Source organism: Microcebus murinus, chromosome 2, assembly GCF_040939455.1.
Source record: "Microcebus murinus isolate Inina chromosome 2, M.murinus_Inina_mat1.0, whole genome shotgun sequence".
Lineage (NCBI taxonomy): Eukaryota > Metazoa > Chordata > Mammalia > Primates > Cheirogaleidae > Microcebus > Microcebus murinus.
In genome coordinates, this window is record NC_134105.1 from 39,311,229 (window position 1) to 39,336,098 (window position 24,870).

General features: G+C 35.9%; 1 protein-coding gene across 12 annotated transcripts in view; it reads left to right on the plus strand.

The window, feature by feature from the left end:
- OSBPL9 (oxysterol binding protein like 9) overlaps nt 1-24,870 on the plus strand; it is a 174,162-nt gene that overhangs the window by 109,423 nt on the left and 39,869 nt on the right. For 3 of the 12 annotated variants that reach the window (XM_012776194.2, XM_012776192.2, XM_075998324.1), the window contains exons 5-9: nt 16,276-16,344; nt 21,176-21,271; nt 22,032-22,079; nt 23,045-23,074; nt 24,058-24,108. In XM_012776194.2, coding sequence (XP_012631648.1) covers nt 16,276-16,344; nt 21,176-21,271; nt 22,032-22,079; nt 23,045-23,074; nt 24,058-24,108 — 294 coding nt within the window. Of the gene's footprint in view, nt 1-3,273; nt 3,330-7,573; nt 7,896-16,275; nt 16,345-16,717; nt 18,418-21,175; nt 21,272-22,031; nt 22,080-23,044; nt 23,075-24,057; nt 24,109-24,870 lie in introns of those variants that run through there. The other 9 variants (XM_012776195.2, XM_012776196.2, XM_012776210.2 and 6 more) reach the window with 5 other exon arrangements.

Here is a 24,870-nt window from a genome sequence, read left to right on the forward strand (position 1 = left end):
ATTGGATTAATGTCTACCATGTTTGTTTCTGTTTTCTATTGGATGCCCTTGTTCTTTGTTTTAATTTTTCTCTTATGCTCTTTTCTGGTTTTTGTGGTTTTAATTGAACATTTTGTGAGATTTCATTTTCTCTCTTTTCTTAAGAGTATCAAGTGTACTTCATTTTTTTTTCTTTCTCTCTTTTTTACTTTAAAAAATTGCTTATATTGTTTGCATTATACATTTACAACTATTCTAAGTAAACTTTCAAATAACACAGTTGACTCTTGAACATGGGTTTGAACTGTGCAGGTCCACTTATGCACTGATCATCTTCTGCCTCTGCCACACCTGAAACAAGACCATCCCCACCCCCCTTCTACTCATTGTGAAGACAAAGAGGATTAAGATTTTTTTTTTAAGAGAAGGGGTTCTCTGTCACGTAGGCTGGAATGCAGTGATGCTATCCTAGCTCACTGCAGCCTCTAACTTCTAGCCACAAGTAATCATCTCATCTCAGCCATTCAAGTGTCTAGAACTACAGGTGTATGCCACCACGCACAGTTAATTTTTAAATTTTTTGTAGAAGGGAGGTCTCATTATGTTTCTTAGGCTGGTCTCCAACTTCTGGCCTCAAGTGATCCTCCTGCCTCAGCTTTGCAAAGTGCTAGAATTTATAGGCTGGTGCTACTGTACCTGGCGGTATAAAGATCTTTATGATGATCTATTTCCACTTAATGAATAGTAAGTTTTCTGTTATTTTCTATTCGTTATAATTTTTTAATAACATTTTCTTTTGTCTAGCTTACTTTATTACACAAATAAAGTATATAATGCATACAATATACAAAATATGTGTTAATTGTTTATGTTATTGGTAAGGCTCTGGTCAATAGTTTCCTATTAGTAGTGAGGTTTTGGGGGAGTCAAAAGTTATATGTGCATTTTCTACTACATGGGCAGGCCAGTACCCCCAACTTCCATGTCGGTTAAGGGTCAACTGTATACTATTTCACAAGTAGTGTATCTTATAATAACAGAACAATTCTATTTCCTCCCTCCCATTTCTTGTATCATTGCTGTGATTCATTTCATTTATTAGATGTGTACATTAGCATACATCAGCGTATATACTAATACATACAAATGGAATATATTGTTGCTATTATTTTGAACAAACGATTATCTATTAGATCAATTAAAAATAAGAAAAATAAAAGTTTTTATTTTACCTCTATTTCTTCTCTGAAGCTCTTTCTTTATCTAGATCTGAGTTTCTGATTATTTTTCTTCTCTCTAAAGAACTTCTTTCAAACTTTCTTGCAAGGCAGGTCTACTGAAAACAAATTCCCTCAAATTTTTGTCAGAGTAAATCTTTATTTCTCCTTCACTTTTTTTTTAATTTTAGAGACAGAGTCTTGCTCTGTCACTCAGGCTGTAGTGGAGAGGCACATTCATAACTTACTGTAGCATCTAAATCCTGGGCTCAAGCAGTCCTTCCACTACAGTCTCCTAGGTAGCTAGGACTACATGTGCACGCCACCATGCCCAGCTAATTTTTTAAATTTCTTTGTAGAGATGAGATCTTGCTGTGTTCCCCAAGCCAGTCTCAAACTCTTGGCCTCAAGCAATCCTCCTGCCTTCGCCTCCCAATATGTTGGAATTATAGGCGTGAATCACTGTGCTGGTCCTCTCCTTTGCTTTTGAAGGATAATTTATTAGGGTACAGAATTCTAGGGTTTTTTTTTTCTTTTTTCTATCAGTACTTTAAATATTTCACTCTATTCTTTCCTTGCTAGCATAGTTTCTGAGAAGATATCAGATGTAATTTTAATATTTTTTTCCTCCTTTTTAGGTAAGTTGAGTCTTCCCCCACCTCCTCCCACCACTAGTTTCTCTCAGGATTTTTTTCTGTCTCTTTGATTTTCAGTAGTTTGAATATGATATGCCTGCGTGTAAATTTTCTGGCATTTATTTTGAGTGATATTTTTTTTTTTAGTTTTTTTTAAATTTCTTTCTTTCTTTCTTTCTTTCTTTCTTTCTTTCTTTCTTTCTTTCTTTCTCTCTCTCTTTCTCTCTCTCTCTCTCTCTCTCTCTCTCTCTCTCTCTCTCTTTCTTTCTTTCTTTCTTTCTTCTATTTTCAGTTGGCCAATTAAATTTTTTTTTTTTTTTTTTTTTAGTAGAGACGGGGTCTCGCTCTTGCTCAGGCTGGTTTCGAACACCTGAGCTCAAATGGTCCACCCGCCTTGGCCTCCCAGAGAGCTAGGATTACAGGCGTGAGCCACTGCGCCCAGCCCTGCTTGGTATTTTTTGAGCTGTTTCTTGATCAGTGCTTTGATATCTCACATTAATTTGCAGAAATTCTTGGTCATTATTTCAAATTTTTCTTCCTTTCTGTTTCTTCTTCTTCTGCTATTTCTGTTATGCATAGTTATACCTTTTGTAGTTGTCCCACAGTTCTTGGATATTCTGTTCCCCCTCCCCCACCCCCATCTTTTTTCTCTTTGCTTTTCAGTTTTGGAGGTGTTTATTGAGATATCCTCAAGCTCAGAGATTCTTTACTCACCTGTGCCAGTCTGACAATTATCTCACCAAAAGGATTCTTCCTTTCTGCTACAGTATTTTTGATCTCTAGCATTTCTTTTTTATTTGTTCTTAGAATTTACATCTCTCTGCTTTACACTCCCCATCTGTTCTTACATGTTTTCTACTTTGTCCATTAGAACCTTTAGAATAGTAATCATAGTTAAAGTTTTAAGTTCCTGGTTTGATGATTTTAGTATCCCTGCTATTTGAGTCTAGTTTTGATGCTTTCTGTGTCTCTTCAAGCTGTGCCTTTTCCTGTTTTGTATGTCTTGTGATTTTTTTTCTTGATTACTAGAAATTGCTGTAAATTGTCCTTTAGTAATGTGGTAAGGTGTGGTTGGAGGGGGAGCATTCTATAGCCCTGTGGTTAGGTCTCAGTTTTTAGTGAACTTTGTAAACTTTACATGTGTTTCTCAAATCTTTCACTGCCCTTACCTCTGCCTGCCCCATAGGTGTGTGTGTGTGGGGGGGATGGCTACAAAAAGCTGAGAGTTGGATATTTACCTTCTCCCACATGGAAGGCTAAAGGGGGAAGTATGAGGAGATTTTTTTCCCCAATATTCACTGTGATGACCTTATACAGTTCCTGGAGGTAAAACAAAAGTGTGGTTGCCCCTCCACCCCCACATGATGGGTGTCCCTGGAGTTTATATCTCTCAGATTTGTCTACACTGAGCCTCCAGCAATTTCTCAATTACAGATCAGGTATCCTTACCTGGGTGCTGATTCCCATGGAGGTTGCTGCTTGTGAGTTTTTTGCTCAGGTAAGTTGTGATTCTCTGTATTTGCCTGTCTGTCTCCTAATTTTGGGGGCACCAGTTTGCCCTATGACCTCACTTCTCTTATAGATCTAAGAAGAGGTGTAGATTTTTTAATTTTTTCAACATGTTGCTTGTTGTTAAGACAGAGTGGTGACTACTAAGCTTCTTATATACCACACTGGAAACCTAAAGTATCATCTGATTTGATTTTTTATGTTTTTGCAATTTTTTTCTTTCTGGTGTAGCCCAACAACAGCAATTTGAAAGTATTTATCATTTTTTTCTGAGGTGACATTAGAGCAGAGTGTGAGTTCTAGGTAAACGTTATTGGACTATTATAATTTCTAGCAGCAATAATATTTTTGAAAGTGGAACATGAACTTTGTACAGTTCAAATTTTCTTTTCATCTTAATAGGTAATAGGTATGGCCTATTTTTTTCTTAACAGACTTCTTGCCATTTTACTTACCCCCCCCAAAAAAAACTCAGGGCTTTGATTTTTTTTATATTTTGGTTTTTATATTTCTTAATTATCATATCCTGTTCTTCCTTTATCCTAAATACCTACCACAAAAAGGCAGTAATGTAATCACTTAAAGCCTTAGTTATGTAGTTGAAATATAAGTATTGAAGACCCTTCTGATCAGAAATCACTTGTCATATGAATTTTAGGCACTGGTCACTTAACTTTCTTTGAAACAACTTATAGATTTCTTTAACAATATATATATATATTTTTGAGACAGAGTCTCGCTTTGTTGCCTAGGCTAGAGTGAGTGCCATGGCGTTAGCCTAGCTCACAGCAACCTCAAACTCCTGGGCTCAAGCAATCCTGCCTCAGCCTCCCGAGTAGCTGGGACTACAGGCATGCGCCACCATTTCCGGCTAATTTTTTCTATATATATTAGTTGGCCAATTAATTTCTTAGGGTCTCGCTCTTGCTCATGCTGGTTTCAAACTCCTGACCTTGAGCAATCCGCCCGCCTTGGCCTCCCAGAGTGCTAGGATTACAGGCGTGAGCCACCGCACCCGGCCTCTTTAACAGTATTTGAGTTGTCAAATTTAGTTTTAGCTTCTTGGCACAATATGGATTATGTTGCTTTGTTTGTGTAATTGCTTTTCATTTCCAGTGCTTCATCTTTTATGCACACTAACTTTATATGAGGATTAGGAAGATGAGAGCTATATGTCTACAACAAATAGCTATCTCTAGTATTAAAGTGTGACAACGTAGACGTTGGATTGGAGCTGAGACCTCTTTAAATATGTAACTATAACAGACTTTTTAAATATACAGCTAAGGAAAACTCACTCTTATTGTTAGGAACCTATGATAGACCATTTTCCCTACTACCTTTATCCTTAATTTCAATACTTATCAATAAAAAACTAATGATAATTGAGCTCACTAAATTTTCACTAAGACTTAAGTATTTATACTATACTGTCAAAAGTGACAATGCATTAGAATTTGAAACTACTGACCTCTGATGATGGTTATGGGAGATTGGGAGGACACTTTTTTTTAAAAGTCTGACACTTTGCTAGGCACTAAGTACAATATCCTTGACCTTATGGGTCTTCCTGTCTAATTGGGAAGATTAGATATAACACATAAAATAACTAGTAAGTAGGAATTATATAAACATTATGTCTCTTACAGGGTCAAACAGTACAGTGCACAGATAGAATTGGAGATGTAGGCTTTTTTTTTCCTGGCCTAGAGAACCATTTGATTAGCTAATATAGAATGAAGTCTCTAAGGCTATCCAGGCATAGCTTAACTGCTAGAAAAGCAGATATTAAAGGAAAATTTTAAAGGGTATTAGTGAAGGTTAGTTGTTAACTATGTTCGTGTGACAGCATTAATGTATTTTTTTCTCCATCACTGTTTATAGTTTCTTGATATTCATTAGAGCATTGATATTTATTTTCAGAATCTTATACCATAGGAAATCCATTATTGATCATTTAATATATTTCAGGCATTCTGCTAAATGCTGATGATATAGTGCTGAACAGAATAGATCCCCACTTCATTAAGCTTATAGTCTAATGGTGAAGATTAATGTTAATCAAAGAAGAACAGAGTAGACAGAAAGCAGGGCAGTGGTTGAGATTGACTACAGAGGGGCATGAAGGAAGTTCTGGGGTAAAAGAAATCATCTATTTCTTAATTGTGGTGGTTACATGTGTGTATACATACGTGTATATGTATACATTTGTCAAAGCACATTTAAAATGGGTGCATTTTATCATATGTAAATTATGATTCAATAAAGTTGATTAAAAAGAATAACTCAAGCTGGACAAGGTTGTACATGCATATAGCCCGGGTATTCAGGAGGCTGAGGTGGGAGGATTTTTTGAGTCCAGGAGTTTGAGGAGCTCAGCCTGGACAACATAGTGAGAACTCTCATCTCTTAAAAAAAAAAAAAAAAAAAAAGAAGAACTCAAATAAATGTAAAATTATAGCTGTGGTAAGTTCCACAAAGGAGTGCTACATATACTATGACAACATATACTAGGAAGAATTGACATTGGCAGGGAGGAAATAAATGATTAGTACAAGGAAATTGTGTGAAGCACAGGGATTGGTGTTAAGGGGACTGTAAAAGACAGAGGTTGGAAAGTTCTTGGTAAATTAAAGGAGCTTGAAAAAGGCAATTTTGTAGAAAGCAGTAAATAGGGAGTGTAAGGTAAAAGATGGAGTTAAGAGGTAGGTAGGATTAAACCTTGTAGACCATTGTTAAATATTGAGTTGTATCCCAAGCGCAATGGAAAGCAGTTGAGGTTCTTTAATTGGCCATGGGCAGGGGTAGTGGGGGGTGAAGAGTTCATGAAATTGTTTATAGAAATACAGCTTTGGCTATAGTGTTGAGAATGAATTGGAGGAGCTAGGGTAGATTCAGGAAGACTTATGTAAGAAGTTTATTCCAAGGGACCAGGACCTGTAATAGAGTGGTGATGGAGATGGACATAATTCAGAGTGCATTTTAGGAGAATGATGGAACTTGGTGATGGATGAATGTGGAGTGGGGGAGATGTGTAGGAGGACTGCTAGGTTTATGGTTCGCATTATCAGGGTGGATGGTAGTGGTTTCATTTACTGAAGTAGGGCTCCCTGGGAGAGGACCCAGCTTTGAAAAAGCTGGCAAGGGAAAGAAAAGAGTGGATTTGGTATTGGGCATTTTGAAACAATTTTCATAAAACAAATTGTAGGTATCTGTAACACTGAGTCCAGCAGTTTAGCTTACTTATTCAGCAAGCATTGAGCTCTATGTGCAGTATGTGCTATGCTAGGTGTTGTAAGGTGTACCAGTCGAGGTGTTAAAATACAAAAGTAATTGGAATTGTAGGAGTTTAGTAGAGTCCTGGAAGGGAGAGGGATAGGTATATAAATAACCCTAAGAGAAAATAGCAAGAGCAAAAAAGGAGACAGGCCTCCAAATCAGTAAGGTAATCATTTATGTCTGTGATTTGCTGCATTTTAGGTGATTCTCTGTTGAGGTCCTGTAAGTCCAAACTTTTGGTATAATTTGAAATTTACAACATTTAGATTCCTGAATAACCTTCACAAGCCACCTACATTCCTTATGGAGCTGTGGCACAACAGCAGGCCCACGATGTCTCACTGTATTCATAAATTAAAACATAGGCACCCATGCTTTTGTTTATTGCTATAGTATCTCCTCCTCCCCTCACTCCCACCTCCTCCTACCCCCCACGCGACTCAAACAACTGTCCGGAAATGAACAAAATTAGTTATCAAGACGAAAACTTCTGGGCCCAGTCTCCATGGCTGCCAAATCTGGCGGTGGCAAACTAGAAGCCAGTGGGTGTAGGTGAAGCATGTTTATGGCCGTGACCGGGTTCTTCTCCAGTCGCCACCCAGTGGGAATCCCAGAGGTGACTGGCTGCCTTTCCTGGGGGTGGCGCAGGCGCGACGGAGGCGGCGTGTCCCGAGGCACCCCCTCAAGGTGAGCCCTGGCCCAGCGAGGAGGCTGTCGGGCCTGGGCGGGGACCGGCAGGCCGGCCCTCCGGATGCGGGCCCGCAGCTGCCCGCCCCTCCCGCTGGTGCTGGCTCCCGCTCGCCTCTCCACCCCAAAACTGGTGCAACCGCCAATCGTCAGCCGCTCACCTCCCGACAGCAGGTGACCCATGGCCAATCGCCAGGGGTCTCTTTGCCGGAGCCGGCAGGGCCAGCCAATCGGGGCGGTCCCCCGGCCGGGGCGGGGACAGGACGGGGGAGGTGTGAAGGGGGTGTCCCAGGGGACGGGCTGAGCCTCTGTCTGGACTGCCTGCGCTGCAGCCCAGGGATCCGATCGAGGGGGGAAGAAAAGGGGCGCTTGGGAGCAGCCCCCAGCCCCCTCCCCCGGAGGCACAGAGGGCGGGGGGCCCTGGCGAATGGCTTTCTTGCTGGCCACTTGCGGAGTGAGTAGACCCCGAGGGTCTGGGAGAGGCGCTGGCCCCCACCCCTGAGTCCCCGGGGTCCCTGCTGCCGGCCCAGAGCCTGGCCGTGTGCGGAAATGTTGGGCTCCCTCTGCCTCCTTGCCGCCGCCCCCTGGGGTGAGTAGGCGGACGCGGCTGCCCAGGCCCCTCTTCGCGGGCAGCGCTCCTCACTTCCTCAGTGAGATGGGTTGGAGGCTGAGGCTGTGGGCCTCGAGTTCCGCCGAGAGGTCATTTGTCACCAAATCAGACTTTGGAGGGAATCTTGTTTTATTCAATTCAGTTTTGTGGAACTCTTTTCCATTTGAAAACTGTCTCAGAATATGATTCTAAATACAAAGTGAAGCTTTTTCTTAATGTGAAAGCGTAGTTTTGACCTGTTGCCCATTAGTAGAGTCTCGAGTTGCAGGCCGAGAGTTTTTTCGTGTATTTTATTTTTGGTACTGTGTTCTTCTGGCCTGATTCTGTATTTTTGTGTATAATAATTACGGATGCTGTTGTTAGTAGGGAGGGGAGGTGGTTTTATGCTTTTTGGGTAGCTTGCAAAAATATTGAAAACTTTGGTATAGTTTTATGGGAGTTCTCAGCCCAGCTTACTTAGGGAAAATTGAATATAATTAATGTACTAGGAAGCATATTTGAATCATGCATTTTTTTTTTGGCTGGCATTCAATTGGATTACAAGTATTGTTATGAAAGATGGAGAGATTTGCTGAATAAGAACAACTTTTGCTGATCTGAAGTAACGTGGATTTGCTTGTTGATTAAACAGTTTACTTATAGCTGTATTCAGGAAATTAGAAATAAATCAAGTAGTTATTTCACAGTATCTCAATGGAGAAGCTGGGCGGGATCTTAGAACAGTTGCAGTTTTCAGAGCTTCTGCGGTGAACTTAAAAACTGGAAATTCTCACGCAATTATCTGTGAATAATCTCTCAGAACACTGCCTTTATTGAACTGAGTAGGTGATAAAGCCCTTTAATGAATAGTGTTAACATCTCTTTTACTTTTACCTTAAGAAAATAGTTTTTTACTTCCTCTTTATATGCAGCTCATCAAGAGACAACTTAAATTAAAATACTGTATTACCCTTCCTAGCCCAGGAAGGTGTATACCACTAAAAGTCTTGAGAGTTTCTTAGTCTTGAGAGTTTAAATGAGAAACAAGGAAGATAACAGACAAGTTGCATCTGTTTCCAAGGTGTCCTGAGTTGAGTCTGGTTTTAACAGGGATGATATTGTGCTTGGAAGCATCCTTCAGTAAATAGTAGACTGCAAAGACTATCGGTCACATTCATTTTGGTATTTCTAAAATTCTGGATGGTATGATTTTATTTTGTTTTAATGTGAAAATATTGTGTTTAGTACACCCAGTCATCCCCAGTTGATAAGAAGATTAGCAGGGAATTTAGTTTAATTTAAGTTTGGTTTAGCCAGGAAAGAGCATTGGGATGTCACTATGTTCTGCTGGTTGGAAAGTCATGTAGCTACAATGGCTTACACTCTGTTGATTGAGAAAGAGGATGAAGACAAACCAGTCTGAGAATCAGACTTTTATTCTTAAAAGCAAATTCTAGGATGTCCCCTAGAATATGTTGAGTTTTATCAATATCTAAATTTTATACTGCAGAGTGATAACTGGTGTTTATAGTGATTTTTATATAGAAAAAGGAATATTTTTTATGATTACTATAATGTACTTAGGAAATTATATTAATACTTACGCAGATTTTCAATAAAGGGTTAAGCAAAGATTATTCTTGAAAAAATAGTTCTCAGACTGAAAATATAATTAAGCAAAATATCCCTCCCTAAATATTTTAATGAATTGAAGTTCTGCCACACACAGGCAGTTAGTCATTTAAAGCTGTTTTCCATCTTTCTTATTTTCCATGTCCAGTCATCAAGTTCTGTTATGTTTGCCTTAGTAATAATCACTTGGATTTGGCATTTTTTTCTAGATGGTAATTCTTTTTAATTCAGGGTCCCCATCATCTCTCACCTAGACTTTTGAAAAAGCTTCTGACTAGTCTGTCACTGGACTCCCCTACCCATCCTTTTAATCCAAAACCAAATCTGACTGAACTACTCCCATAATTAAAAATGTGTTTTGACTCCCCCTTGGCAAAGTCTACCTTCCAGGCATGTCCTTTAAGGCCTTTCACAACCCAGTCCTAATTTATCTCTCTTGAGTCTATACTCACCTCCAGGTGCTTTACCTGAGAGGCATCCGCTGTGGATTGTTTCTTATTTAGAATATGACATGTCCTCTCATAGGTCTTTGTCTTTGCACAGCCTTTCCCTCTTGCTTAGATTACCCCCTGTTAACATACAACCCCTGTGTTAACTTTTCTGTGATGCCTTCCTTTGGGCAGAGCCAGTTACTCTTGTCCTTTGTGTGCTTCTACAGCACTTCGTTCTTACCTCTGTATTGCAGCCTTCACTAAGTTGTATTGTAAAATTGTTGTTCACATGTCTGATTCTTACATTAGACCCTCATTTCCTAGATATCAGGGGTTCTTACTTACCTTTGTTCCCCAGGGCCTTTGTCCTAGTCTAGTGTTTGGCACATAGTTGATGCTTGTTAAGTGATCAGAATATGTGACACAATATTATAAGTGTATAAACCTTTGGCTCAGTTGTACTGCTTGATTTTTTCCCTGTGAGTTAAAAGTGTTCCCTAAGTCACCAAGCTCCCTGGTTGCTACCAGGCTTGAGAGACAGGATTGGGAAAAAAGTTTAGAAACGATGTTATAAATGGTGTGCGGATTCCCAGGTACTGTTGCCCCTCCCCCACCCCCCATCTGTATGAGCTTTAAGGTAGCTGAAATAATACTGATAGCAGTACTAGCACAAATTGGTTCTGGGGTACTGTTAGTATCAGGAAAAAGCATGTTGTTGGCTAGAATAAGTCAGGGAGGCTGCTTCCAAGGGGTGAAATTTGAGCTCATTCCAGATTAGGCAATACTTAATTATATTTGCTATTATCTCTGTTGTCCTTAAAGACATCCTTTGAAGATGATGATAGTACCTGGCTATAATATATGTTCCATAAATATTTGTATCATAAACAAATGGTTATGATTGGTGTGTGTGTATGTGCTTGTGAGAAAAAGAGAGAATTGTACTTCTCACATTGGAGTTCATTTATTTCTGGAGACACCTTTAAGAACTTGGCTTCTTTACTTTAGTGACTAAGCAACTCATCGGGTTTCTTCCAAAATGTGCCACTTCAACCAAGTTATTCTGCTTACTCCATTGTTTCTTTGCATTCTCTGCATTCCAGAGCATGCTTTTTTTTGAGACAGAGTCTCACTTTGTTGCCCAGGCTAGAGTGAGTGCCATGGCATCAGCCTAGCTCACAGCAACCTCAAACTCCTGGGATCAAGCAATCCTTCTGTCTCAGCCTCCCGAGTAGCTAGGACTACAGGCATGCGCCACCATGCCCGGCTCATTTTTTTCTATATATATAAGTTGGCCAATTAATTTCTTTCTATTTATAGTAGAGACGGGGTCTCGCTCTTGCTCAGGCTGGTTTTGAACTCCTGACCTTGAGCAATCTGCCCACCTTGGCCACCCAGAGTGCTAGGATTATAGGCAGGAGCCACTGTGCCTGGCATCCACCCTCACTTCTATTGGTAATGTAGTCACTTCATTAAGGAAAAGTTAAAACATCTCATCAGATCATGCTTTTTCCTTCCAGGGCTCACTTTTAATACTTTACCCCTCTCCATCTCTGTCCAAATCCTGCACTCTAAGATACTTCTTCTGTGAAATGTTTCTCCTTTGACTCTCTCAGTGCTTTTCTCATAACATTGTGCCTTGCTGCAATCAGTTTTTTGTAGGCAGATGTTTATTTCCTCTAATAGATTGAAACTCTTAGGGCTGTATCTGCTTCTTGACATTCTCAAAATATCCAGCACAGTGCCATAGTCATAAGAAATGCTCAGTAAATAAATAGATATTAACACTGATTCTAAGGCCTATAATACTATATGTAAAAATGTGTTCATAAGATTTGTCTTTAAAGAGTTTTTTTGAGGGATGAGATGATTGTCGTTGCTTGATGTTGCTGCTGCTTGTATTACCATTTATTTCAATGTCTTTTTCTCCTGTTTTTCATTTTTTTTTATTATTAATAATTTTATCTTTATCATTTTTTAAATTTTAGCTCAAAGGTGATATTGTGAAAGAATATTTATCATTTTTTCTTAAAAACCTTTCACTTTAGAAAAATTCAGCAACCAACATAATAATTCCTTTATTATAACTAAATGAGTTTTGTATGTTTTTTAATGATATTCTGACTTACAGTCTGCAAGAACTTCTACTTCTTTGATTACTTTGTGTTTAAATGCTAACAGGCACATTGCAGAATTCCTTAATTTATCTATAAAATTTTTATTGAGCGCATGCTACAAGCCAAGTGCTAGCCTGGATATAGTAGAGAGCAAAACAAAGTCCTATCCTCATGGGCTTGTATTTTAGTCCTTATTCTATTATATTATCTTAATAGATTTCTAACAATTAAACTAAGTCAGAGGAGTTTTGTATGCACTTTTAAAAACTTCAGAGAACACCGAACCTATGTTTTCTTCAAATTGTTTGACTTTCACTGACAGCTAAAATGAGATGTATGAAGACAGCTGTGGCATATATAATTTATAAGGGATGAATGCCAAGCCAATTGTAGTGTCTGTTCTTTTCCATTCAAGGTTGTTGTTATTGTCCTATTTTATTTGGTTTGTGTGAAATATAAGTATTTTGGTACTAATCATCTGTTAGTCTGACTAGTTTATGATTTAGTTGCCGTTGAGTGTTAATTTGTTGTATTTCGCTATACAGAGAGATCAGTCTTGTTAGGTGGATATATCAGGTTTTGTTTTTGAAAACTTTTCATAATCAAATTTTAAACAAGTATTATTCTGTGAGAATTCCGCAGTTATTTCAAAACTTGAAGTTACTGCTAAAATATTTGGTTTAAGGATTCATGTATTTAATGTGAATTTCTCCTAGTTATATCTAAAGCCAATTTCCAGGACACTTACCTAAAATTTCATTTTTGGCGGATTCTTTTTTTTTCTTTTTTCTTTTTGAGACAGAGTCTTGCTTTGTTGCCCAGGCTAGAATGAGTGCCATGGCGTCAGCCTAGCTCACAGCAACCTCAAACTCCTGGGCTCAGGCAATCCTGCTGCCTCAGCCTCCCAAGTAGCAGAGACTACAGGCATGCGCCACCATGCCCTGCTCATTTTTTCTATATATATATTAGTTGGCCAATTAATTTCTTTCTATTTATAGTAGAGACGGGGTCTCACTCTTGCTCAGGCTGGTTTTGAACTCCTGACCTCGAGCAATCCACCTGCCTCGTCCTCCCAGTGTGCTAGGATTACAGGCATGAGCCACCGTGCCCGGCCTTGGTAGATTCTTAAAAATAGACTTTCCAGGCCAGACCCTGTGTCTCACGCCTGAATTCTAGCACTTTGGGAGGCTGAGGCGGCAGGATCACTTGAGGTCAGGAGTTCAAGTCCAGCCTGAGCAAGAGTGAGACCCCCATCTCTACAAAAAATAGAAAAATTAATTGGGTGCAGTGGTGCATACCTGTAGTCTAGCTACTCAAGAGGCTGAGGCAGGAGGATCGCTTGAGCCTGAGCGTTTGAGGTTGCAGTGAGCTATGATGATGCCACTGCACTCTAGTGGGGCAACAGAGTAAGACTCTGCCTTAAAAAACAAACAAACAAAAACCCTAAGCAACATGAACATATAAAGTAAAAACTAAGAAAGTCTCTGTCTCAAATGCCACCTTTCATCAGTCCTGCTTTCAAGGGAGTAACTGTTTCACGTGTTTTGTTTCATGTGCTTTGTTTTGGGGATGTGTATGTGTGTGTAAATAACCTTTTGAAAATGAAACTTGTAGTGTGTAAATAAAATAACTTTTAAAAAATGCAATTTCAATATTATTCATGTCTCTAGCATAAGGTAAGCACTCAATTAATATTAATTGATTTGAATTCTAGTGTCTTTTATTTCTGTAGTTTGCTTTCTGCATTCAGAGCCTGTACAGTCAGGTTTCATTTTAGATTTTTTTTTAAAAAAAGGGTAATTTGCTGTATTATGAATCCTCTGAGGCAATCTTATATGCCTTTCGTGACATCTATATCTTAAAGATGCTAGTTACATCCTTTATAGAGTGACCATATAATTTGTTGTCTAAACTGGGACCCTTTTGAGAGTGAAGGAGGCTGCTAATAATTTTGTGAAGATGATAGGCATAAGCAGACCATCCCAGGCAAGCTAAGATATATGGTCATCCTATTTACAGACTTCAGGTTTTTATTTGTTTTGGTTAGTTTTGTTTGGTAACTTTGTATGTGGTTTGTTGAATAAATTGGGAGTATATTTTGGAAAGACAAACTATCAGTGATTTAAGTAGAGGAAAATGGTATAAATCCCAAACCTTTAGTGTTTAGTTGTTCGAGTAACCAAAGCACTTTATGGATTCGGTGTTTCGTTCTTTAAGTCAAAGGGTATGTCAGTATTAGATGAAGACATCATGAAGAGTAAGGAGTTGTGCTAAGAGTTATGATCAGCGTTGATGAATTTTAGTACTGGTGTTTGTATCTGATTCATGTTTGGCAAAGCCGCACATTTCTGTCACAACAATATGTGAGCAATTCAGATTTATTTAGTTTTGGCTTTTTTTTTGTTTAATGGAAACTCGACATTATGCCTAAATATTTTCTTCGTAAATTTAAAGATAAAAGCAAGTCTGGTTTTTCAAAGAACTAATGTATGTTCAAAAATTGATTCTTTTATGGAAGAGATGGCTTTCTTAATATTTTACTCTTTGTTATAAAGGTAATAGTATAATTAGGTACAGTTTACCTCAGTACTTTTATGAATATCTCATTGGATTTTTTTCTGATCTGTTTTCCACACTGTTTTATCACTTGTTTTTGTCTTCTGCTCATACTTTTATTACCATTCCATATTATCTTCTTCAGAGTTCATCAGCTGTCTGTTTTTCTTTTTTAAAGGGATGTTAAATACACTTTAACTTATACTTATGTCCTTCATTGTACATCTCCATGAAAATTGCATGTGGTTTATAGAGTTATCTAGTTATTCATTCTTTTTGTTTTTATCCATCGAATACTCATTGAGTATCTTCCATATGTTAGGCACTGTGTAGGGCCTGGGGATATGGTGAAGAATCCTGGTTATCTAAGTCTCCAAATTATAAAGGGGAAGTAGAATATCTACTACTTTGTTACTTTACAGATACTATTTCATTTCATCTATCCAGTAACCTTGAGTAGTTTATTATTATACCCATATTGATGAGAAAATGAAGGTGGAGGATGTAACTTGACTAGATCACACAGATAATTTTGTTAGGAATTTACAGATTCAGGATTTAAGAACTAGATCAGTTCTTAAAGCTTGCGCTCATTTTCACTACATCAAGCCCCATCAGGCAATTTTTAGATTATATGTCATGTCATTTTAGACCTTATGTCATGAACTCTTTTCAAATATAGAAAAGTGTAATGGATTGAAGTCAGAGGACTAGGTTGGAATTCCAACTTTAAAATAATTTCGACTGGATGATTTGGGTAAGCACTTATAAAATAGGTGTAATAATATCTACCTACCTTGCTATGTTGTGATGATGAAATGAGAAAGCTTGCAAATGTGTCTAGCAGAGTACCTAATACTCTGAAAAAATTTAATTTTTATTATGCATCCATGGTGAATCCATGGTATTAGAACCGTTCACTTAGGACTATGGAAAAAGACCTTATCTTTATGGAGCATTCTTGGGATACCTAGCAGTTGGTAACATAGCTATTACTACTATGTTGATAATAGAGAAGCCTTAGATTATCAGGACATTGATTTAAATGGAAAATACCTTCCGAAAGGTACAGTGGAGGAAAAAGTTTAATACTAGGCTCAATTTTATGCATGTTTTTGAATGGATAATCTTCACTCCAAATGTATCGATAGTTGAGTATTGTTTAGGATCTTAAAAAGGTAGAAATAATTAACCATGGAACTCTGTATCTCTAAATCCTATTCTTCCTTTAGTAGAAGTAGATAGACTACCGGGACAATAGGGATTATAAATGTCTCCAAATTTTCAGTAATCCAAGAAAATCACAGATTACTATGCCTCACATAAAATCATGGTTTTATTAATATTTCTGGTTTCTTTAGTATACTTTTTTCATCATTAAAACAACTTTTAAGTCATTTGATAGGGTGACAAAATGTCATTTCCCTAAAAACTGGATTTGCTAACTTGATTTCTAAGAAACAGAAAAGCCATTAAATTTGGCATAATGTTTTTTTTTTTTAACTTGCCACTTGCTGTTTATGTACCTGCTTTTTCCTCTGTGTAGTTACAGATTTTTCTCTTATTATTCCTTTACTTTATTATTGATGTCACACTCACAGCATGGTAACTTTCTATTCTCTCTTTTCCTTACCTTTATGGAAGATCAGTACCACACTTGCTTTTTTCCAGTCTTCTGGTATCTCTCCAGTTCTTGAATTTTCAAAAATAATTGTAAGTGATTCAATTGTAAGTATGCCCTATACTTCTTTCATTGGATGAAAGCTTATCTGTGATGCATGTCATCTCAAATTGCTAATTGTGAACATAAACTTTCCAGTACTCTCATATTTTAACCAAAATGACATTCTTGCAAAGTTTTCATTACTTTAATTACAGGGTGTATGTTTTGCTAATTTTTAAAAATTGTCTACTTTTGTCCAGATTCATGCCATTTATTTTTAATTAGGAGGCTTGTTTTCTTTTGTTTTTCCTTCGTTAAATTTTTAAGCTGTTATTCTCTTTTACAGTTCTATTACTGGTAACTTACTCTGTTTTTTTGTTATTTTGGATTTTTCTATGAGACATACATGGGATAATTTATTTCTGTTTTTCTTTTCTCTCTTTGCAACATATTTTTATTACATACTATTAATATTTTTGTCCTGTATAAGAGAAAGTACTACGTGTAGGGCACTTAACCCTTTTTGTTTTCACTGTGAAATACAATTTGATATGAAAATTCATTTTCAATGTTATTACTTAGCTTTCTTATTCTACCTTATTCTTGGTTCCTCAAGTCACCCATAAATTTCTTAATTTCCTGATTCTGATCTTAAATGACCTTTGACCACCTTTATCTTTGCTATTCATTACTCTTCTTCTGTTAGCAGGAATTACTTTAAAAGCTCTTACTCTGCCTCAGAAATTGCCTCCTGTACTGTTATACTATGGAAGTATCTCTCCAAAGCAGCTATAATTCATATGTACTTCACACAGATTTAAGGATTTCCCTTGCCACAGCTCTTCTTTTTTATAGGGGTGAAACATTCGGCTGTGTGTATGTGTATAGTGTTTAATGTCCCACCTAAAATCATTAATAAGTATTGATTTAATTTTGTTGACATTTGCTAGCTTTTAAGTGCCTTCTGAGAAAAATTGTGCTATTCAACATAAGTATTGGAAAGATACTAGGAAGTCCCGATAGACTGTTTTGAGGCAGTTTGATATTCTTTTACCAGTGTAGGTATTATTTCAGAAATTTTTTTAAAAATTGGCCCTGGTGTATATATTTCTCTTTCTATATTAAACTGGATACATAGATCCTGGATAATACAGAATGATGTGTTACTCTTGACTTTATGTGTCTACATTAGCTTTTTTTAAAAATAAAGTATTTTTGAAAACTAGAGACTATTTTGTTTTTAGCATATTTACCATGTAAGTGGTTTTTCTTTACATAGATTTCTAAATTTAGAAATATGTTAGTTGCGGTTTAATTTCTGTTGAGATTCTTCTAATTTAATTTCTTGTTACATCAAAGACCATTTTGTCTTTATGTCTCTATAATTGTGTTAAATTTAAACTTGGAGTGAATTCATACAGAAATCATCAAGTTATGGTGCACCACCAATATAGTATATTTGGGAGCAGCAACCTCCTTGGTCCCTATTGCCAACAGTGCAATATAGTCACTTCAGTGACTACTGAAGGACCAGTACAAAAGAGAAGGAAAGACAGACAAGAAGAAAAGGAGTGAGGGAGCAAAGAAAAGGAATGAGAAAGAGGACAAAAAAAGTAAGAGACATCTCAGGAGAAGAGGTCCTGGGGAAGAGTGATAGGGCGGCATCAGTGGTTGCCAGACACTACAGCCAGTGCCACATGTCTTCATTCAACACTGAGTGGGCCCTGGAAGGTATAGTGACGAATTAATGGCACAGTTCTGCCCTCATGGCAGAGGGCAGATACATATTCTGAGAAGTCACTCAGTTAAATATTTAATTATGATAAAATGTGATAAATATTAGGGCAAGTACAGAGTACTAGAATGTATATCTGCTTAACTCCCAACCTACTTGTTTTCAAAAGCTACTGTAAGAAGTATGAAGTCACAATCTGTCTTAAAGGGTCTCTCCTATTCTTACTTCTTTTCAGAGGAAGACAGACCACCCTCAACATGGTAAAGGACTATGTTTTTAGTCCTGTTTTTTTTAAAAAAAAGTCCATTAAGAAGGATTAATATGATTAAGTGTAGTACCTTAGTGTTCTAAATGTTGAATGGAAAGAGGAACAGTTAATACTTTTCAGGTAATTTTTATGAAATAGTCCACATTAGAAAGTAATGGGTTTCTCATCTCATGAAATATCTAGCAAAGACTAGATGACTTTCAAAGATGTTACAAAAGTAACTTCTGTGAGTGGGAGTTTGGACTAGGTCACTTTGATGTGTACTGTAAGTCACAATATATAGTCAGACTTGTACTTCAGCGCATTATTCCTACCAGATCTGGGAAAACAGTTTAATGACTGTTAACTACTTGTCTGTATTACTTATAAATCTGTACATGTTATTTTATTGATTGAAGATGGGCCAACTGTATATGTAGATTTTCTTTTTAAGTATATCAAAAATTTATAGGTTACTGTGCAAGGGCAGTTAGGCCATTTGTGGGATTTTAAGTTGATAACTGTCATTATAAACCTCCCATTATACATTAAAGAAAAATGGATGGGTGAGTAGTTCTTTGACTTGGAGCTTACCCTAAAAGTAAAAAAAAAGTTGTGGAAGACTACTGAGAAGAGAACCAAGGTGAGATTCTTATGGTTCTACCACCATTAAAGGGTTGTTTTTGAAGAATTAGTTTAGGTGTTTAGGTGAGGAGATAGCAGTACTTTAAATCTAATTTTATTCACTGGATGATTTTTAATCTAATGGTGATTTGTTCAAAGGGACACATTAATAAGATTTTTACAATGGTAGTTCTAAATGGATTCAGAAGAGGGAAAGTTGTTAAAGATCAGGGGTTTCTCTTAGATGCTTCACTTTGTATTCATTTATGAATATATCTCTGACCTTTATAAATATTTAGCAAAAACAATGCATTTGGCTGATTTTAACAGGGTCTGATAGTTAAATTATTAATAATTATGTTATATTGCTCTGTGAAACAAAACAAAACTAAGCCAGTCTAATTTTTTTATAGTACAATAACATGGAAAGAAATTGCTTCCTTCTTTCATAGTGTAGTACTATAGTTAGTAGCTATGAAATGTGATGTATTTATCCTTCCCTTTCTACAACTTTTATTCTCATATACTACATGTTAAATGTCTCTAATAGGAACTTCTTGGGTTACCTTTAAAAATGTGTTCAAGAGATGTTTAACCCCAATTTAAGTACACTAAAACGTACTTAAACCACATTTATAAATATAAATGTTTAACCACATTTTATAAATATATCTGGATTTTGTCGACATTGTTTATTATGATTTTTCTTTCTTAAACTTTGTTTTTATACATGACACCGCTCATTGGGAAGGGTTTTTAAAATAGTCAAACATTTTCTTGAGATGTATGCAAAACAAAAGTGGATTTATTACATTCGAATTTGAAAAATAAAATAAATTACAAGTTAGGTTGTCTTTCCCATGGTCTTAATAGGACTAAGGTTTTTAAGGTTTTGGTTCAGATTTTGAATTTTAGTTTGAAAGTTTAGAGAGCCACGGTATCTTGTTAGTGGCTGGACTAAAATTAGGATTTATTACATTCGAATTTGAAAAATAAAATACAAGTTAGGTTGTCTTTCCCATGGTCTTAATAGGACTAAGGTTTTTAAGGTTTTGGTTCAGAATTTGAATTTTAGTTTGAAAGTTTAGAGAGCCACAGTATCTTGTTAGTGGCTGGACTGAAATTAGAAATCAGGTTTTCCAACCCATTGTTGTTTCTATAATACTATACCATCTCAATTTGGTGCTTTGAGACAATGGCTGAAAAAGTGCTTTAATTATGATAAAGTGTTATATATGCAAAGATGAGGTGTTGCTATAATACAAAATGAACTTTGGCCTCAATTTACTAAAATGGGAATGTGAAGTTCAGCATGCTTTGGCCAAAGGCAGGAAAGATCTGACGAGTGATAGTCAAGTTTGAGATGGGTATGTTGAAATACTATATTTCACCCATTTAGGACAGAGTTTTGTGGTTGGGTTGGGATTCTGACAGTAATGGTTGCTGACCCTTACTCTCCTGCTTAACTGTATGACAACTCAACACATAAATGTGGCACGCTGGTAGTCTTGTCTCCAACTACTTTGTCTATTACACCTAGGATTGGTGTGGTTTTGGGTCAGAGATGATTAAGAACTCAAAAGTTTCTTTTAGGTAAAATTAAAACATAGGAATTCAGTGTTCTTAGAGCTTAATTTTAAGTGTACAAAAAGTAGGACATGCAAATACTGGACTTTTAAAGTGAGAAATAAGTGGGCTCTTTAAATAAATAAACATTTACACCAAGTCCAGAGTGTAGTGTTCATGCCAAAGGTGAAAATTAAGTAGGAAACTTGATTAGGAGCGAAGTGTTGTCATTTTAACTTAGAGAGGGGAATCTTCTTTAGAAGAAGTGAGAATTTGGAGTTTTGGGTTTTTTTCTTTGATAAGGGAGGTGGGAGGAAAACGTCAGAGTTGATGGGGTGGGTTAAGGAATGGGAGAACTAAACAGTGAGAATATGAAGTGAAGATTAAGGGAATGTTTCTATGGTGGTGATTGGCAGCCAATTATGGGGTTTTGGGGAGAGAAAAAGTGATTCTAAAGAGAAGAATAAATCCTAATTTGAGCAGTAGCATGTGTGATAAGAATGGATAGTGCTTGAAGTTGATGAGGGAGATTGATATATCACTATTCTTACAGAATTTAGATAATTTAAGTAGATCTATTTGTGTAAAAGTACTATTTCTATTTTAAAAATTAAAATATCTTTCATGTATGAAGGATGAAGTATTTTATGTACTATTAAACGTTGCTTGGGTTCTGCTAAACTTAATTGCAAATTTTCTTTTTCTTTAGGGATTGGATTCAGGATTTGTTCCTAGTGTTCAAGACTTTGATAAGAAACTTACAGAGGCTGATGCTTACCTACAAATCTTGATAGAACAATTAAAGGTATGGCATTAGTTTGTATATTAAGTTGCTATCACGTAGTAAATGTTACTTAACTTGATTTTGAGTAAAAACAGTTACTTGATGTTATTTACGATTCTCATGTGCTTCTTCAGCAATTTTTAAAGCTGACTTATTCAAAGATATTTATCTCTAATTATATTGGTAAATAGCGTATTTGTATAATGTACTCTTTTAGTCATTAAGGAAAAGGTAAATATCTAGACATAATTAGAAGAAAATAAGGGGAGATTAAGTTCATATTCTGTTTAAGATTTCCATGAAACCGGTAAGTTTTATTAGCTCAATTTCTAATGCTTTGTTTTTTAATTTCTTGGTGTCTGGGGGGAATATAGGGAAAGTGATTTCTCTGTCTCCTTTATCATTACTCCTTTAATTCCTGCTTTAAAATTAATTAAATTCAGAGGTCCTGGGGTAAGGACTGTAATCATGGAAGACAAAGCAGAAAAAAGTCTTTGAGTTTGAACTGATATTTTAATTTCTTAAAAGTTACCTATTTTCTTTTGCTTATAATTCTTCCAAAGTGATCTTGATTGTTTAAAATCATTCATATAACAGAATTTGACTTGTCACAATGCCTTGAAAAAAAAGGCACATGTTGTCTTGAAAAATATATACATATAAATCATCCCTGGAAGAAATGTGTTTAAGAACTCAAGTTCGCTTTTGTGTGTTTAGTGAATGTACACAGTGTAGGAAAGTGTCTTGATGCTATAACCATTTTTTTTTTTTAATCCGGTAGCTTTTTGATGACAAGCTTCAAAACTGCAAAGATGATGAACAGAGAAAGGTAACTCCTATAACACATGATTTTGGCTGTAAAATGTTTAAATCCAAGAGCCTTTTGGTTTTAAGTGTTTTGACTATTGTAATAGTTATTAGTGACCTATTGATCAATATGGACCTCAGGAGGACTCTCCTGGTGAATTTCTGCTATGACTTCATTCATAATTAAACAAGAGGATAATGTACAAAATTCCAATACTCTTTATGTAAACAGCACATTCCTAGGAGCAAATTCTTTCCTGTTATGTTATCATATGTTGAAGGTAGAAAGTTATTTTGTTATATTACATGTGGTCACTTCAGATATTTAATAAACCAACAGGCAAGAATTTTTAGACAAGCAGTCACATAGGAAACAAAGCAAATGCTGCTTTAATTATAGTTCATCTACTTTGTAGTTTGTGTATTATCTTTTTTCTAATTAACATTTTTCCTTCCTTGACTAGGTTTTCTGATATAGCATTCTTTGGTTTTGTTTTGTTTTGTTTTTTGTTTGTTTTTTGCTTTTCTGTATACTATAGCCTTGTATTTGGCTTTTTAAAACTTAGTAATAGTAGTAATTCATGTTCTAACTTATCTTCTGTTCTTAGTTTTGGAATTTAGTCATGTCATTTTTAAATAACTTAGGAAAGGAAAATAAGCATTTATAAATCAGTGAAATCTGTAGAAAAGATAAAATTTGTTTTCAGGTAAGGAATAAGAATGTTTTATATTATTCTTACAAATCTTGAATTGAATCACATGAATTTTGTTTAAGATGGTTTGATCCATAAAATGCATGGAATTTTTATTTAAATATTTGATTTAGATAAAGACCAAAATATAACAAAAAACACTCCCTTCCCAACTTGCTTATACTCACTTAGAATGAGTACATTTTGGTCCAATTATTTAAGTAACCAGTGAAAAACAACAATGATGCTTCTTTACACTTCTGATTATTTCTGTTAAAATTTATATTTTTCACAGAAAATTGAAACTCTCAAAGAGACAACAAATGTAAGTTATGTGTTCAATAAACTCTGAATTTGCATTAGAAAGTTGTTTTAAAATGTTATTTCTATTTTAAGATGCTACTGTTGACAAAAACAATTGAGATTTTAGTTTTTATGAATTTTTATAGGAGTGTTTAAGAATTATGTTATTTTCCAAAGGAGTTTAACCTTACAGAATAATCCCTCTAATTGAAATTGATTTTATGTACCACTTTATCTGTTTCTGGTTTTGTCTGAGATCCTTGGATAAAATGTACCATCCATGTACAATGTGTATATTCAATTTCTTATTAAAATATATTGAGATTCAAGTTTTCTGATGTACTGGCCTTCTGACATTATATAATGGGCTACTAATGAGATTTATATCTTGATCAAAACCAGGCAAAATAGTATTTCAGGTGTACCAATATTTTGACAGGATCCTTTACTCTCTATGCTTCCATCAAAGTCTTAAGTAGATGTCTTAGGGTTGCTGCTGTTGATTTAGAATCTGAAAGTTAATCAGATTCATATGTTTTTCTGTTTGAAGTGTTGAAAACCATTTAGAGCTGTGCATGGTGGCATGCACCGGTAGTTTCAGCTACTTGGGAGGCTGGGGCAGGGGGATTGCTTGAGCCCAGGAGTTTTAGACTGTAGTGTACTACTATGGTTGTGCTTGTGAGTAGCCACTGCACTCCAGCCTGGGCAACATAGCAAGATCTTATCTCCTTAAAAAAAAGAGAAAAAAAAATCATTTAGATATTATTCATTATAAATTAACAATCTTTGGCTTTCTTTAACATTCATAGCATTGCTAATGAATAACTTCATTTCACACTATCAACATATCAGAACCTGCTGGGTATCCAGAAAGGGTATTTCTTGTGGCATATAGACTTAAATCATCCTGTACATTTGAAATGATTTTTGTATTTTAAGCTTTAACTATGATCATATGACCATTTTATTGGAGGCAATCCTAAAATCAGTGTTTTGTCTTTATAGAGCATGGTAGAATCAATTAAACACTGCATTGTATTGCTGCAGATTGCTAAAGTAAGTAAATTTTACTTTTGTTTACATTAATGTAATGCAATTTATGGATTATAATGGCATTTTTCTTTAATAGCAAAAAAACTCAGTTCTGAGAAAGATATGACCTCTCTACAGTATTGTGGGCTTCCTGATACTGTTGAACAGCTATTGTGTTTGGATGTTGTCTTATCTACTGTTTTTGGTAACGTAATTTCTGGTGGTGGCTGGGAAGGAGGGAAGTATGTTTGAATGACTCACCCTTTCCTTCCATTTTATCCATTGTTGCTGCTTGGAACCAGGGACATATTATATAAAACCTTTTACAGAAAAGTTTTTCTTACAAAATAAGGGGATTATGTTTTGGCGTTTATTTTTCTTATCCACAATGAAGAGTATAGTAGAGATATAATATTTTAAAAAATTGTAGATTTTTCTGATACTGAGCTATATTAATGAACTTTACTGTTTTTTATTCACAAAATATATTTTTAATTATTGTGGGTTAAAAACTTCATGTATATTATCTGCTTTTCTGAAAAATTTTGGCATATTCAACCTAAATATATATTTTATTGTCTGAAATTTTCAGAAATAAGAATTTTATTATTTGAGAATAAGAATTTTTTGAAAACTTTTTTCCCCCATTATTTCTACCTGTCTGTGCCCCTGTATTTTACAGCAAGTGGCTAGAAGTGGGTGGGTGGACAGCTCGTGCCATGTTGAGAAATGATGTTTGTGTGAGTTTTTAATTACTAGTCTGTTTTACTTACTAAATTGTATATA